This window comes from Calidris pugnax, unplaced genomic scaffold (assembly GCF_001431845.1).
Source record: "Calidris pugnax isolate Ruff unplaced genomic scaffold, ASM143184v1 scaffold243, whole genome shotgun sequence".
Lineage (NCBI taxonomy): Eukaryota > Metazoa > Chordata > Aves > Charadriiformes > Scolopacidae > Calidris > Calidris pugnax.
The window spans coordinates 290,266-306,164 of record NW_015090973.1 but is presented as its reverse complement, the minus strand read 5'-3'; the positions used below and the strand labels follow the sequence as shown (position 1 = coordinate 306,164).

Genomic DNA, 15,899 nt, shown 5'->3' with positions numbered 1-15,899 from the left:
CTGATAGCTACTTATCAAAATACAGGACTAAAATAGGTTTTTCAGGTCAGGATTAAACCAAAAAAAAAAAAAAAAAAAAAAAAAAAAGAAAAAAATCCGGTGTTTAAGCACGTAGAAAAAAAAAAAAACCAAACCCTGTAATAAGTGAGATGGGATGAATAAAATACACGTGTTCTCTGTTTAATGAGGGCGAGCAGCCAGGAGGGAACAGCACCAGGGGAACTGTGTGCCACGACACACGCTCCACAGCCCCGTCCTGAAGGTCTCTTCAGCATTTTCATTTAAAAATCACAACTCACACAGGCCAGGGATTTTTTATTTTTTTTTAAAAAGGAACTGTCCTTTCTTCACCTTCAGTTCCCAACCCCCCAGAGCATCTCATACAAGACCCACGGCGTGATGGGTTAGAGCAAAAACGTGGCTCCAGTAACGCTGAGAATGGCTAAATATTCAGAATAATGTGGAAATGGCATCTCGAGCTGTACGGCTCTGCTGTGAGGTTTCAGTCAGGAAGATTTACACAATATTAAGGCAAATAGTACACAAACAGTAATTTTTCACCTTATTTTCACTTAGGAGAACGACACACACCGATCAATGTCAGCAGAGGTCTCAGACATTTGTAGAAAGCTCAAATAACGTTTAAAAAATTTTTCATTTAAACAAAAAAAACCTCCAAGGTCTCAACAGTGCTACTCCCAGCTAAAGTTTTAGTCCAGTTTTTGCAGAAATGAGAAAGCCTATCAAGGTAAAAAACATTTGCATTCAGAGGCCGGGCTGGGGAGCAGATCCCTATCACTGGTTTCACTGGAATTGCTCCTGGTGTCGTACCAGGAACCAGCAGAGAGGGCTCAGCCACGGGTGAGCTCTGAACTCAATTACCATGAACTTGGGTGAGCTCTAAATTCAATTACCATGAGCTCCTGTGCAATTCATAGAATCATAGAATGGTTAGGGTTGGAAGGGACCTCAAAGATCATCTAGTTCCAACCCCCCTGCCATGGGCCCAGGGACATGCCCCAGGGACACCTCCCACTAGAGCAGGTTGCTCAAGGCCCCATCCAGCCTGGCCTTGAACACTTCCAGGGATGGGGCAGTCACAACTTCCCTGGGCAACCTGTTCCAGTGTCTCACCACCCTTGGTGGTTTTTTAAACCATATATCAGTGGTTTCAGTTCAGTTTGACTGCAACCACCAAAATCCTCTCCTCCCAGACCTCCTCCTCCTCCTTTCTCCCACCTGGAAGGTGAGGGCTGGGATTTCCCTGGAACCCAGAGCCAGTTCCTCACTCCCTCCCCACGCCTGGGTGAGAAATAAACCCAGGAGGGAAAGGTCCTGGAGGCTTTTTCTGGAGATGATGCTCCAGCCCCAGCACAAGCCTCTTCCAGAGAGGTCTAACGTACTTTTGAGGCATCTGCTGGCTCCGGCTTGGCTTTCTCTGGGATTTCTTCACGTCTCACGTCAGGTTTTGCCACTTCCTTCTCTATTTTAGAGGCAAGGACCACGTCCTTGGCGTGGGGCTTGGCTGGGACGGGCTCCGCAGCGTGGGTCTGAGCGATGGCCGGGGCAGAGGTGGGACGGGGACTCCTCTCGGGGGTTATCACGGCCACTGCTGAGCACGGGGTGGGGAGAGACAGAAGGGGACAAGGTTCAGAGCAGGCAATGATGCTAAAGCACCAGGCAAAGCCTTTCCAAATTACAGCGCCGTCGTTTCAAAAGAAAGGAAGGAGGAGGAGGAGGAGAAAAAAAAAAAAAAGGGAAAAGAAATAAAGATGTTGAGCCAAGCAGCTTGTGCGTTTAGTAAGGGAAAGTTGAGATTGTTTTACTTATGGTTTAAACGAAAGAAAATAAAACCCCACGACAGATGGTTTACAAAAAGCAAGCTTGCACTCTGCAGAGAAGCCACACCAGAAAGGCGAATCTGTTTTTTGACACTGTGCCATTGATTTCTGGGTCCTTCGCACACAACAGCCACAGAAGTCCAGTAAAAAATAGAAAATCCTGGAGCTGAGGTGAGTTCTTGACCTCGTTGGCATCTCCTTAACCAAAAACGGATGGTTTCCGGGAGGGCAACAACGGGTTTTCCTCATTTCCCTGATTTTTTCAGCAATTTAAGCAAAAAAATAATCAACAAGCATTGCTCTATAGAACTTCACAGCAACTTCCAGGTGGGTTTCAAAGCAGGCTGGGGTTGTGTGTCCCAGGTGGGTATCTCCTGCTGCAGCCTGGGCACCGCTGCGAGAAGATACCCAGCCTCTCCAGATCAGTGACAGTGCAGAAATGAACAGCATGCTCCCCAAAAATCCCCTGTCCAGAGGACGACAAATCTCAAATACAAGCACCAGGTACACACAAAATCAACTACCCACTCTTTTCCTTCCATTCCTCATTTCCCAGACAATCCCCATCCCTGAAAAGTCTGACACCTCCAAAATATCCAAGCCAATACTCTGCATTACCTAGAGATGCCATGAGCTGTTTGGTTCTCCTGAGGTTGGTTTTTAAAAACATACCCAGTCACCTGAAATAATTTCTCTTATGGTTTCATGTTCCTAAAGTCCCATTTTATGCAGCAAAGGTCAGACTGTGTAACCTACCCCAACACCACGTTACCAGTCTCCATCCAGCTCAACAAAGACACTAGAAAATTTGGTGTTGAAGAAGAAATTGTAATTTTGAGTAACTCCTTAGTAAGAATCTTTTCAATAACTCATCTGTGTGTATAAAACATGCACAGAATAAAGTGTCCCTGTGGCCGAGAATATACAAAAAGAACCTGATTTTTCAGAGGCTGTAATCACACTTTTAAGACAAACTCCTAGAGACCACGTCTGGCTGAAAATCCACCCTAAAAACCCAAACCACCACCACCATCTCTGTGATCTGCCCCTCTCTCCGGCCCGACAGTTCATTTCTGTGAGCCAGACACGGTGTTATCCCCTTGGAAGGACACCCCGGTGCCACGTCCCGGTGTCATTTATGCCACGGAAGCGGTGACAGCCGCCGGGGAGGTCGTACGGAGGGACGGTGTGACGGCAGGGACAGTCGGGATGAGGAGGATGCCGGGTGTGCAAAGCCATCGTGGTGGTACCTGACTCCTTCGGGACTGGCTCAAGGTCTCTCATCACCACCATTTTTTCTTCCTCCTCCTCCTCCTCCTCTTCAACTGGGCTTATTTCAACATTGCCAAGGGCACGTTTGGCTAAAAAAGTTACGGATGGGTTAAAATGCCACCTCGAAGATGAAGTAGCAGCAAAGGAAATTCTGCCATCAGTAAACCTGCCCCGGCCACTTTCCTCCTTCAGAGCATCAGGACATGCAGGAAAAATAACAACAGACCCCAAGTTTCTCCTTTGCCATTCAAGGATGAAGGATTCATCCTTGTTTCTCCTTTGCCATTCAAGGATGCACTGTCCACAGCTGCTTCGTTTTCATTACATTTTCTTGACCTTTGGCTATTTTAACACACAATTTAAGCACAGTAAAAAGCACTGCTCCAAAAGATGAGATTTATAATATCGTCATCACCCCGGCCGAGAAAACATCCCCAACTGGGACCAACATTGTCAAGAGGAGGAAAAAGTGCAGGGGGTGGATGAGGAGAAGGGGCAGAGGCAGAGGAGGCTCCTGGATCACAGTGGGTCTGGCTGATCATAGAATCATAGAATGGTCTAAGTTGGAAGGGACCTTAAAGATCATCTAGTCCAACCATCAACCTAACTCTGACAAAAAAATAAATAAGAAAAAATAAAATAAAATTTAAAAAATCACTAAACCATATTCTTGAGGACCATGTCAACCCGTCTTTTGAACACCTCCAGGGATGGGGCCTCAACCACCTCCCTGGGCAGCCCATTCCAATGCTGGATAACCCTTTCTGTGAAGAAATTTTTCCTAATATCCAATCTAAACCTCCCCTGACGCAACTTGAGGCCGATGTCTCGTCCCATGGAGTGTTCTCAAGTCCATCCTCAAGCTGGAGTAGTGTTGTTCATAATAACCAAGAAAATAGGTGAAGTTCCCAGTTTCCTCCCTCCCCGGCTTCAATCTCTGTCTGTAATGACTGACCCACTCTGCTTTTAATTATGAGGAGGGTGGACCTGTGTGCAGCAGCGAAGTGGCTGTGACCCCCCCTTCCCCAAGCAGGGCAGAAGCAGGTTCTAGCCAAGAAACACAGCAGGGTTGAGGTCACCTCCAGCAAGTCCCCCGGAGCACACAACCCGATTTCGCAGGGCAGAAGCAGGTTCTAGCCAAGAAACGCAGCAGGGTTGAGGTCACCTCCAGCAGTCCCCCGGAGCACACAACCTGATTTTCAGGCACCGCACGTCCCTAAAGCTCAGGGGAAAGACTTTTCCAAGAAGGGGACAGTAACAGAAGGGGGTTAGGAGGCCACTGCACACCGGTTTGGACACGCAGGCACACAGCCAAGCCCCGGCACGGCACCTCCTCCTCTCGCCCAGAGGCACAGCCCGGTAAAGCAGCGCTGGCGTAGGACAAGACACTCTGCAAACCACAAAAGGGTGTGATTTTAAGGGCAAGGAACACCACGGCAAACGATGCACCCTCTGTCCTACAGCCACTGCATCACTTCAACCCAGCGGGTGACAGCCCGGGCGGCCGCTAGAGCCGCGCCGATGGCCAACGTCACCGCGGCTGTACCTGACCGCGGCCGCAGCGGCTCCGGTAACTTTGGCTCGGCAACAGGAACCTTAACCACCTCTACCTTCTCCTCCTCCTCCTCTTCCTCTGCAATGGGTTTCATTTGAAAAGTTTCAAGAGCGTGTTTGGCTAGAAAGAGGTTCGTACGTGTTAATGGAGCGGCTGGAGAAGGGTGCGGACACACGATGGTCGCAGCAGCAGAGGGGAGAGAGAGAGGAGATCCCTCTCCGAGTCAGCAGCTGAGGACAGCAAGGAGGCTTTGAAACCATAGAATGGTTTGGGCTGGAAGGGACCTTAAAGACCACCCAGTGCCACCCCCTGCCCTGGGCAGGGACACCTCCCACCAGCCCAGGTTGCTCCAAGCCCCCTCCAACCTGGCCTTGAACCCCTCCAGGGATGGGGCAGCCACAGCTTCTCGGGGCAACCTGGGCCAGGCTCTCACCACCCTCACACCAAACAAGTTCTTCCCCACATCTCAGCTCCATCTCTCCTCTTTCAGTGTCAAACCCTTCCCCCTCCTCCTATGGCTCCCCTCCCTGATCCAGAGTCCCCCTCCATTAAACCAGGCAGCTTAATAATAATTTTTCACTGCACAATTGCATCTCAGTCTTTCTAGAGCTGCCTGTCCCAACGGTGTGTTGGCTGAGAGGAGGAAAGAACACCATGAGTAAGGTTTGAGGGCTTCTCGCCCAGGGAGGGACACATGGGGACACACGAAGGGCTCTCCAGTGCCGCACTAGGGCAGGCTCTGCCTGCAAAGTCTGGGGAGAAGCAGGTGCTGGCTGGTGAAATCAGGAAAAACACCCCCAGGCTCCTCTAGATGAAAACCTATATAAAAATTAGCAGCTTTAATTAAACGTACTCGAGTGGCCAACTTCAAATCTAACAACTACGAACATACACCCCCATCTTAAATGTTAATTCTCCACCTTCTGCTTTTCCAGCATCAGGCGTTCCCCGCCAGCCGATGCCAGCCAGCGAGAATTCAAGGCAAGAGAGTGGTGGGGAGAGAGTCTGCCACCTTAATTTAAGAAAGCCTGGTCGAGATTTCATACCAGACACCCAAGGATGTCAAAAGCAGGCTGTAAAAAAACCAATAATGAGAGTGGAAGAAGGGGAGTGGGGCAGTACCCGCTGCATTTGCATATGAATTATCTCCAGCCACAGTGCACCGCAGGGATTCGCTATTTAAGCGACAAAGACTGCAAATATTTGACAACACCTCTGCTGTGATATGCTTATTAGTATTCAAATATGCTCTTGTACCTATACACCTCCTAAGGGCATTAATATTTATTAATCGTATCTATGTTAAGAGAAATACAAGCTCCATGTAGCGAATTGGGGGGCATTTCTCAAACCACCAAAAAAACCCCAGAAAAGGCTTAAAAAATGGCAAGCGGGTCCGGGGGCATTTCTCAAACCACCAAAAAAACCCAGAAAAGGCTTAAAAAATGGCAGGCTGAAGAATTTCAGGAGCTTTACAAGAAGTTTCAAGATCAAACTTTGAAGTTTTCTGAACCACATTTACAAAACCACCCCAATTTAATGAGGTGGTTTAACAAGGCTCGAGTGCCAGCACATCCTCAACTTCCCCCCTCCCCTCCCCACCAGAATTACAGGCTAACGAGGTGCAAGGGGGAAATTTAATGAGTCTCCCAGAGCCAGGCTGGCTGTTCCCTGACTGCCAAACTCTTCCGGCAAAGAAATGAAGAAAAAAACCCAAGAAAGCCATCAAGATTTGGTGAAACTTGGGGAGTTGTCAAGGAACAAGCACGTAAAGGAGAGGAAAGGCTGGAGAGAGTCGTAGCCACCACCACAGCTATACCTGGCTTCTCTCGGATCTGATCCACGGGTTTTGGTTCAGGAACCTCAACCACCACCACCTCCTCCTCCTGCTTCTCTTCCTCTACGGCTCTGAACTCAACTTTTTGAGTCGCACGTTTAGCTGAGGAAACGGGGCACATGTTAACGGCTGCCCACACAGCAGATGGAAAAAGGCTGCAGACTTCAGCGGGGACAGAAACGTCAACGTTCAAGGGGCTGCTCTTTTCCAAGCCCTGACATTTGGGAGCGGGATTGAAACGGGGATTTCTCTACTCATCCGGGCACGTAACGGTCTACGGGGCACGGCCAAGGGCTGGTCCCCTCACCTCCAAGCATCGTGCCTGGGTAACCTCACACATCACCAGGTATTTTGCTTTGTGGAGCTCAAACTCAGCAGTCCAGCCCTTTCCCTCCCAGCCCTGAGGCGTGAAGCCCAGGCTCGGGGTAATGCTGAGCCCCAAAAACCCATGCCAGGAGCAGGGGCAGCCTGGCTGCTGCTGACCACGGGGTGCTGGGACAGCCATGCTCCCTCCCGGGTTGCAGAATGACCTCAGGGCTCAAAGCAATGGTGTTCCTGCTCTATCAGGTGCCCTTGGTGCAAAGGGATGCTCCCCTCAGCTCTGGATCCTCCTGGTGCAAGGGGATGCTCCCCTCAGCCCTGAATCTTCTCGGGGCAAAGAGATGCTCCTCTCAGCCCTGGATCCTCTCAGTTCAAAGGGATGCTCCCCTCAGCCCTGGATCCTAATTTTACAAGCCCCAGATCAAGGGGAGCAAACTCAGCTACTGCCCTTCCACCCCTCACCTCCTCTCGCCAGCTGCTATCCAGGTATTTTTGAAAATGTCAGGGATGAGCTCTGCGGATCAATAGGCCACAAAACTTCAACATCAGCATCGTTTTAACAGATGCTGAAAAGGTTTCAAACAAGTTGTGGCCCAAAAAAAATAATCTCTTCCTCAAGGAAAACTATGTAATTTAAGAAGCTAAAAGAACGTTAAGAAGTTTTTTTTAAAAGTTAACAAATCTCACAATAGCTGAATTCCTGATTTGCTAAAAGGAAAACACACTGAGATTGGATGAGGAAACATCTTTACAAACAGAACTTTACCATGAGCCTTCAGCACCCACCTACATCCTTCTCCTTGGGCAGTTCTCCCCGGTGCTACCACGGGACTGCACTTTATAGCCAGGTCTTGTATTAAAGTGAGAAGTTACGCTTTTTTTGGGGGGGTGTGGGGTGGAATTTCGGTGGTATTTGAGGAGTATTTGAGCCCCCTACTGAACCCAGCCAGGGAGAGAGGAGAGGCAGCAGACACTCACCTCCGTCGAGGCTCCTGGAAGCCCGTTTACTCGCCGTCCGCTCGAACTGGGGAGCGGGTCGGTCGATCAAGGCACTCGCCTGCCTGGTCTGCGCCTGCGTCCGCCCGCTGTAGCGGAACTTGGAGCCCAGGGCCAGGAACCTGCTCTTCGGGATGGCCTCGGTGGAAGTCAGCCTGAAAACCACAGGCAGCGTTTTAAAAACCACCCCAACACACACCTCCAGATCCAGGAAGCGGGTAGGTAAAGAGAAATTAAAATACAAATTAAAGAAGTCGAAGTCAGCCTGAAAACCACAGGCAGCGTTTAAAACCCCCCCACACACACCTCCAGATCCAGATAAAGAGAAATTAAAATACAAATTAAACAAGTTTCTTGCATACATAGAGTCATAGAGTTGTCCAGGCTGGAAGGGACCTCCAAAGGTCATCTAGTCCGACCCCCCCGCAGTCAGCAGGGACACCCCCAACTAGACCAGGTTGCCCAGGGCCTCATCAAGCCTCTCCTTGAATATCTCCAGGGAAGGGGCCTCAACCACCTCCCTGGGCAACCTGTTCCAGTGCTCCACCACCCTCCCAGTGAAGAACCCTCTCCTCATCTTCAGTCTAAATCTGTTCCCCTCCAGCTTGAAGCCATTGCCCCTCGTCCTGTCACTACAGGCCTTTCTAAACAGGCTCTCCCCAGCCTTCCTGTAGCCCCCCTTCAGGTACTGGAAGGCTGCTATTAGGTGTCCCCGGAGCCTCCTCTTCTCCAGGCTGAACAACCCCAGCTCCCTCAGCCTGTCCTCATAGTAGAGGTGCTCCATCCCCCTGATCATCCTCGTGGCCCTACACTTGAACAAAACAACGCGCGCTAACAATAAGGCTCACATCTAGAAAAGCCAGAAGACCTCAGTCCTTGGTATCTTATGAAGTGGAAGCTGCCTAGAAACGTATTACAATATAAACACTTAACGTCTCTGCAACCAATTCCTGTGAAAGCCTAAGGAGCCCCGAAGGAGTGCTCATTTTCAGCAGCTAATCGAACACATTAGTCATTCGAGGCAAGCTCACCGCTTAGAAAACCCACCTGAAGAACGTGTGATGTTCAACACATACTTTCCACAGCTTCTTCGCCGCCCGGTAACTCGGTAGCTTGAACCCAATTGTACTTTCATACTGTTCTTGCTGCGGAAAATATAGATTATTTAGGTATGGCAAGAAATAGATGTGGCAGGAGTCCCATTCCCAGCCCATCGACCTGTTCTGCTGCAGCACAAACTGCTGGTGTAGCCCAAGAGCAACTGAACCCACTTCGTGATGCGCAGGAGGGGCTTGGGTCCAAGAACTCGGTCCACAACTCCCCACACATCGCTCAGGACACACCAGGATTTGCGTTTTGCAGCCATTCAGACTCATTTAACCCCCCCATCATGCTGCCTAGTTGCAGGTCAAAAATTGCCTTCCCTGCAAGGCTGGGTCAGGGCAGTTGAAGAGGAGGAGGAAGAAGAGGAGCAAAGTGGCAGACCCCCACTGTAGCCTCTCTCCTCATTGTATTTCCAGCGACCAGGGCTGCTCTGGGGATCTCCCTGTTCATGGAAGGCAACGTCAGGAGTCCTGCATGACCAGCAGGACTCAGGAGGTGATCGTCCCCCTGTACTGGGCACTGGTGAGGCTCCACCTCGAGTACTGTGTCCAGTTTTGGGCTCCCTACCATAAAAAAGACATTGAGGTGCTGGAGCAGGTCCAGAGAAGAGCAATGGAGCTGGTGAGGGGTCTGGAGCACAAGTCTCCTGAGGAGAGGCTGAAGGAGCTGGGGTTATTCAGCCTGGAGAAGAGGAGGCTGAGGGGAGACCTATTGCTCTCTCCAACTCCCTGAAAGGAGGGTGTAGAGAGGTGGGGGTCGGTCTCTTCTCCCAAGTCCCAGGTGACAGGACGAGAGGAAATGGCCTCAAGTTGCGCCAGGGGAGGTTCAGGCTGGATATTAGGAAAAAATTTTTCACCAAAAGGGTTCTCAGCCATTGGAATGGGCTGCCCAGGGAGGTGGTTGAGGCACCATCCCTGGAGGTGTTCAAAAGAGGGGTCGATGTGGTGCTGGAAGATATGTTTTAGTGATGGTGTTGCTTTTTGTTCATTGTGCGGGCGTCTATTTTTGTCAAAATCAGGTTGACGGTTGGACAAGATGATCTTTAAGGTCCCTTCCAACCTAGAAGATTCTGTCAGGGCAGCCCCCACCCCCAGCCTGCTGCAGTCTAAGTCAAAAGTTACGTGGTTGTATTTTTTAAATTTATTTTAAAAAAAAAAAAAAAAAAAAGGAAAGCGAGACAAAGAGCCTTTGTCTCGGCCAGTTTCTGAAAAAGGAGTTAGTCCTCTCCCAGCTTCAACTTCCCACCAGTTTTCCCTGTTTGGGAATACCCAGCAGTGCCAGGAGGTGGTGCTGGATGACACGTTCTTTAAATTGTCTGTCACCCACTGTTTTATTATAGCTCCAGGGAGGGCAGAGGGCTCTGCCCCAACGAAAACACCCAGCCGAGATCCAAAACCCTATAGAGTATAAAATACTCCTGCAGAGCAGAGCTCACTCCCTCTCCCCGCGTTGTTTTAGTGAAGCAAACACCTCGGTGATAATCAGAAGGCAATTAAAGACACGAAGAACGTACCTCCCCCGGCCGAATCTTGATAAAGAAGCTGCTGCGTTTGTAGGAAATCTTCAGGACTTTGGGCCAAGGGAAGCGGTTGATTCTCAGTTTATCTTTGTAAACAAGAAGGCCACTGGAACAGACTCCCAGAGTGATATCCACTCCTTCCAAGTCCTGGGAAAGCAGATGAGGATTTTGAGTGGTGTCAGGGGGTTTCAGGTCAATGTCTGCCTTCCAAATCACCCCTGTGGTCTTCCCCCACATTCATGTCCCCACCACCCGGACTTCAGCTTCCACCTCTCTACACGGCCAGGGCCAGGATTGCTTTTCCTCCACGTTTCTCCATACAACCTCCTCCCTCTGCTGCTCTCTCCTGCGATGCTGTTTGCTCCAAGGGCTGGTCCAGAGTCTACCCTGCCCTTCCCTGAGCAGAAAGTCTCACCTTGTAGGGTCAGAGCCTTCTATTCTAAGTTCCTCAGAGCAAGGACCTGTCTACGTCAGGTAAAGCTGCCTGTAACACATAAATACTAAGCAACGGGGAAGAATGACTTCTCTTGCAAGAATGCTGGAGGCGTTTCTGTTATGTGTCTCTTTCTGTACCAGGTGACTTCCTACATCTTTCCAAAGGAGCCTCCTGAGATGGGTAAGCTTTGCTCCTACATGAGAAGGATAATCAAATTCCAAAACCCACAGGCAGGTGCACACACGCCGATTCTCACCTTGGCGTGGTGAAGGTCGACTCCGTACATGGACAGCTTTTTTGCGTTCTCAAGGAATTCCAGGTCTGCTTGGGCTGGAGTCATGGATCTGGGGAAAGAGAGAAAGGGCTTGGTATTCCCCGAACTGTTGTTTTTATAGAATCACAGAATCTTCATGGTTGGAAGGGACCTTTGAGATCACCAAGTCCAACCATGCACACACAAAAAATAAACCCCACAATCTCAGGCACTAGAGCATGCCCTGAAGTGCCATATCGACATGTTTCTTAAACACCTCCAGGGATGGTGACTCCACCACCTCCCTGGGCAGGCCCTTCCAGGGCCTGATCACCCTCTCAGGAAAGTCAGTTAGGTTGACAGTTGGACAAGATGATCTTTGAGGTCCCTTCCAACCTAGAAGATTCTGTGATTCCCAATATCTACTCTAAACCTCCCCTGCCCCAACTTCAGACCATTTCCTCTGCTCCTGGCATTATTCCCTTGGGAGAAGAGGCCAACCCCCACCTCTCTACACCCTCCTTTCAGGGAGTTGTAGAGGGCAATGAGGTTTCCTCTCAGCCTCCTCTTCTAGGAGGGGACAGATCAGTCTTCACAAAAGTATTTATGGGTTAGATTTTCTATTGCTTTTGATGCAAATTCGTGCCCAGACGATGGATTATTTAATGGCTCTGAATGCAGAACTCTGTGCTTTGAGACATCCTGACAAAACAGATGCACCTCATCACCGTGCAGGCAGCAGAGAAAGGCAGGGAGGGCAGGGAGGGCTGGAAAACCTGATGCCATGGAAGAAACACCGGTTCAGCCGAAGGCAGAGGGTGACAGGTATTGTCCCCCCCCAGCCCTCCCCCTCCCCGTGCCGGATCCCCTCCAAACCCAGCTATTGTTCTCCAGAGCAAAGGCAAGGACAGCTGAGACCCCTCGGCAGCGATTCCTGCTGGGGCCGAGCAGATGAATGAGAGGTTTTCTGGGAACAGATGGCACCCAGTCTGCGGGGGGGGGCAACGCAACCCAACTCCGCCGAGCAGCCACAACCCCATAATGGAGGCTATTATCAGCGTTATTGAAGTGCCCTTGTTAATAAGTTTCTGGTGGAAGGGGTACATCCCACCGCTCTGCTGGGAGAGCATTTTGCTGTATCCATCTCATTTTGTTCCCCGCTTTGATGTCTTCCTTCCTGAGCGCTCGCATACATCTTGTGTGAGATGTAAATAGAGGTTTGAAGGGTGGCAGAGAGGGCACACAAAGACCAGGGAGACCTTGGAGCCCCTTCCAGTCCCTCAAGGGGCTCCAGGAAAGCTGGGGAGGGACTCTGGATCAGGGAGGGGAGCCCTAGGAGGAGGGGGAAGGGTTTGACACTGCAAGAGGGGAGATGGAGCTGAGATGTGGGGAAGAACTTGTTTGGTGTGAGGGTGGTGAGAGCCTGGCCCAGGTTGGCCAGAGAAGCTGTGGCTGCCCCATCCCTGGAGGGGTTCAAGGGCAGGTTGGAGGGGGCTTGGAGCAACCTGGGCTGGTGGGAGGTGTCCCTGCCCAGGGCAGGGGGGTTGGAACTCAATGATTTTTAAGGTCCCTTCCAACCCAAACCATTCCATGATTCTAGGACTGGAAGGACAATCCTCTAGGAAAGACCCAGGAGCAGTCGCCATCCCCAACACATGCCTTGTGCTTTGCAAATACAGCAGCCAGAGATGGAGCTTGGTTTAGCAGAGTGTTCCCACTGAAAACCCTCTGGCAGTTCAATGTTCATAGAATGTGGACCAGAAATTAAATGGGTCCATATTTCTTCCTCCCTCCTGCACGCACGAGCAGATTAAATATAACTATGTCCTATACCTTGAAGTATCCTCCTAATGAAGCCATGAATAATTCAGCAACTTGATCTGCCACTTCCAGCACAGCTAACGGCCTTTGACTTCAAGTCATGAAACTTGTCAGCGGCCCCGGTACTTATTTTCCCTCATTTCCTCTCCTCTCAGTGCAAATGGAGAGGAATCAATTTGAAGTATTGATTGGTGGGGTCGGCGAGGTGTTAATTGTAGCTTCTGTCCCAGGCAGGGGCAGGCGTCCACCCCGTTCCCCACCCCACTCAGGTTATTAGTTCCCATCTGCCTGCGAGAAGGTCTCGCCTTCGCTCCGTTCTCATTATTAGAGCATCAGCCAGGAGCTTTTCACAGGTCAAGGGGCTCTGGCTGAAGGCTCTGGTATCACAGACTGGGTTTTATGGGCTTTTTTTATTCCCCTTAAAAGCACAAAGCGTGGACGGGTGTAGGAGCTGCCGGGTGGCTGCTCTCACCCAGCTTCTGCAATCCAGGCATGAGAGCATCTATGAAAATCATCTCAAAATAAGGGGAGGAAGAGGTTTGGTTGCTGCCACCCTTTCATCTTAGGGACTCTCAGAGTCCTTCATCCCTGCCTGAACGCGACACATCTGCCCAGGTCATGGCCACGCTGGGGAAGGGGAGGAGGAGGATGATAGATCCTGCGTTATCCGAGTTATTTCCACATTATGAAGTGTTACTCATTAAACGTGGCAGCAGAAAACCCCAAACATGCTGTAGGCTACAGCGTACGCACAGAGACACCGGATCTGCTCCAGCCAGATTGCAATCAAAAAAAATTGCATAAATCCCAAAGCAATTATTCAAAATAAAACAAAAACAAAACAAAGGTTAAAACAAGCAAGCTTTGCATTTTCGCATGAAATAGAAGTCACTTTCACAGGTACACTGCTGAAAAAGAGCATCTGTTTATAAACACTCCCAAGACTTCGCATCTGCTTGCTAAAAACATAGTTTCCCCTTCACGTAAGATAAAAAGAATTCCAGCTTCCAGAAGGATTTTGTTAGAAAGTATTAGATCTTCTTTAAATAGCCAATGTTCTCAGTAGCTGAAAATTCACACCTTCTGCTGCTGCCAACATACAAATCAGTGCAGCAGGAAACCAAAAGCATGGAATAGAGGTGGGGAAAATATTAGTAAGCCCCATTATTGCCATGATTTCAGGCTGCTGTGCACAAACGAGCCCGCCGGCTGCCGCACCTCACCTGTAGGTTTTATGAAGCTCCACAACTTTCTCTTCCAGCTCTTTTGTCTGATTCGGGGCCAATTTAAATTCGGTGATGTAATCCGGGCCGTGCAGATCGGGGTCGTAGTCTCCCAGCTCGGACTGGACCGTGTAGGAGCCCAGCAGAGCCAAAGTGGCGAAGGAACAGGGCAGCCGCCCCGTAATGATGTCTTGTCTGAGCTGAAGACACAAGTAATACCTGGGGAGGGGAAAAAAAAAAAGGGTAAAATCCTATTTACAGAGAGCACAGAGAAACTTAAGAAATTTGAGGATCCAATAGAATCTCCTTTTTTATGCCACTGATAAGCACAGCATGATGCTTGCTTCTAATTTCTACCTGTATTTTTATTTATGGGGTAATATTCCCAGGGTAAATAGCATGGAGGACAGGAGGTTATTTATGGGGTAATATTCCCAGGGTAAACAGCACGGAGGACAGGAAGACTTAAGGTCACCTCCACTCTGAATAGGGAGTAGAGGGTATTTATGATCAGAAAATCTTATTTTTCAATAAAAACATACTTTTCTGTCCAAACACACATGTGCCAGGATGATAAACAACGCTGCTTTATGCACATGGGCTTCAGTGGGGAGTGGGAGCATCCCCCACATCCGCTAAAAACAACTGAAAACCCCCCCGAGACATCTGAAGGATGGAGTATCACCCAAATATTAAAAATTTCTACTCAATCTTCCTGTTCTAGTGTTTTTCCCTGCTCAGCAGGATTCCCAGGTAGCTCACCTGGTTATGTCCTCTGTCAGCTGCGCGGGATCCGGTGGGTAAAACTTGACGTTGAAGGTAAAATCCCAGGGGCCTCCTGCAATTACAAAGAAGAGCTTGAGAAAAATAAACACAGCAGAACAGCTTCGTGACGGTCAATCTTTATAGAAAAGCCAGGAATATCCATCCAGTTGATTGTCAAAATACAGCCAGCGGATTGTAATACTGATTTTAATACTTAATAGTCGGTATAAGATATAATTTCATTTCCATGGGCTAAGATAAAAGCAGGAGAAAACAAAGCAGGGCAGGCAAATACACGTGAATAAAGCCCAACTTGTGGAAGAGAATTAGATTCATTGCTAAGAGGCTAAATTACCTATTTTTTCACTGACTGAAAAAATAGAAGATGAATGAAGAGAGGTCAGGCATGTGCTCCAGGTTAATGAATGCCTATTGTTTTATCACTCGACCCCATTTTCAAATTTGTCGTGAGGAGCAGATGTGCTAATTCACTCAGCAGCCCTAATGGGCTTTGGTCGGGTGGTCAGACCACGGTTTAAACTCAGCCCAAGAGAAGCATCAATCTCTGGAAGAAATCAGTAAGTACCAAGAAAGAAGGAACTTTATGAGTCTGGACCTAAATGTTTTAATACAGCCTGTTGCAACCCTCGTGCAGAACAGTTACAGGCATTCACTGGAGTGAGGACTCGCATAATCACACCTAGAATTGACACTATTTGTGGTATGGACAGCTTCTAAGCGACATACCTGAAGGAATTACTCCTTTTCCTTGAAAATAATTACATTTATCTGCAGCAAACAGTCTTAACCAACCCATTAAGCACCCAAAGTAATTATTATAGTTACAACTCCCGCCGGCTGTGCCCTTTAACACTGTAGTTCCAAATAATATTTATTTCTGAAAGAGAAGGCACCCCTGTGGTTGACTTGCTCAGAGATTTATCACAATCTCAGAC

General features: G+C 49.2%; 1 protein-coding gene across 1 annotated transcript in view; it reads right to left on the bottom strand.

The window, feature by feature from the left end:
* Positions 1 to 15,899, bottom strand: part of EPB41 (erythrocyte membrane protein band 4.1) — a 76,304-nt gene that overhangs the window by 39,249 nt on the left and 21,156 nt on the right. Inside the window, exons 5-11 of the mRNA XM_014952928.1 lie at positions 14,941 to 15,016; positions 14,179 to 14,397; positions 11,138 to 11,225; positions 10,440 to 10,592; positions 8,870 to 8,967; positions 7,805 to 7,977; positions 1,404 to 1,612 (exon numbers count right to left, since the gene is read on the bottom strand). Of these exons, the coding sequence (XP_014808414.1) occupies positions 1,404 to 1,612; positions 7,805 to 7,977; positions 8,870 to 8,967; positions 10,440 to 10,592; positions 11,138 to 11,225; positions 14,179 to 14,397; positions 14,941 to 15,016 (1,016 nt within the window). The remainder of the gene's footprint in view (positions 1 to 1,403; positions 1,613 to 7,804; positions 7,978 to 8,869; positions 8,968 to 10,439; positions 10,593 to 11,137; positions 11,226 to 14,178; positions 14,398 to 14,940; positions 15,017 to 15,899) is intronic.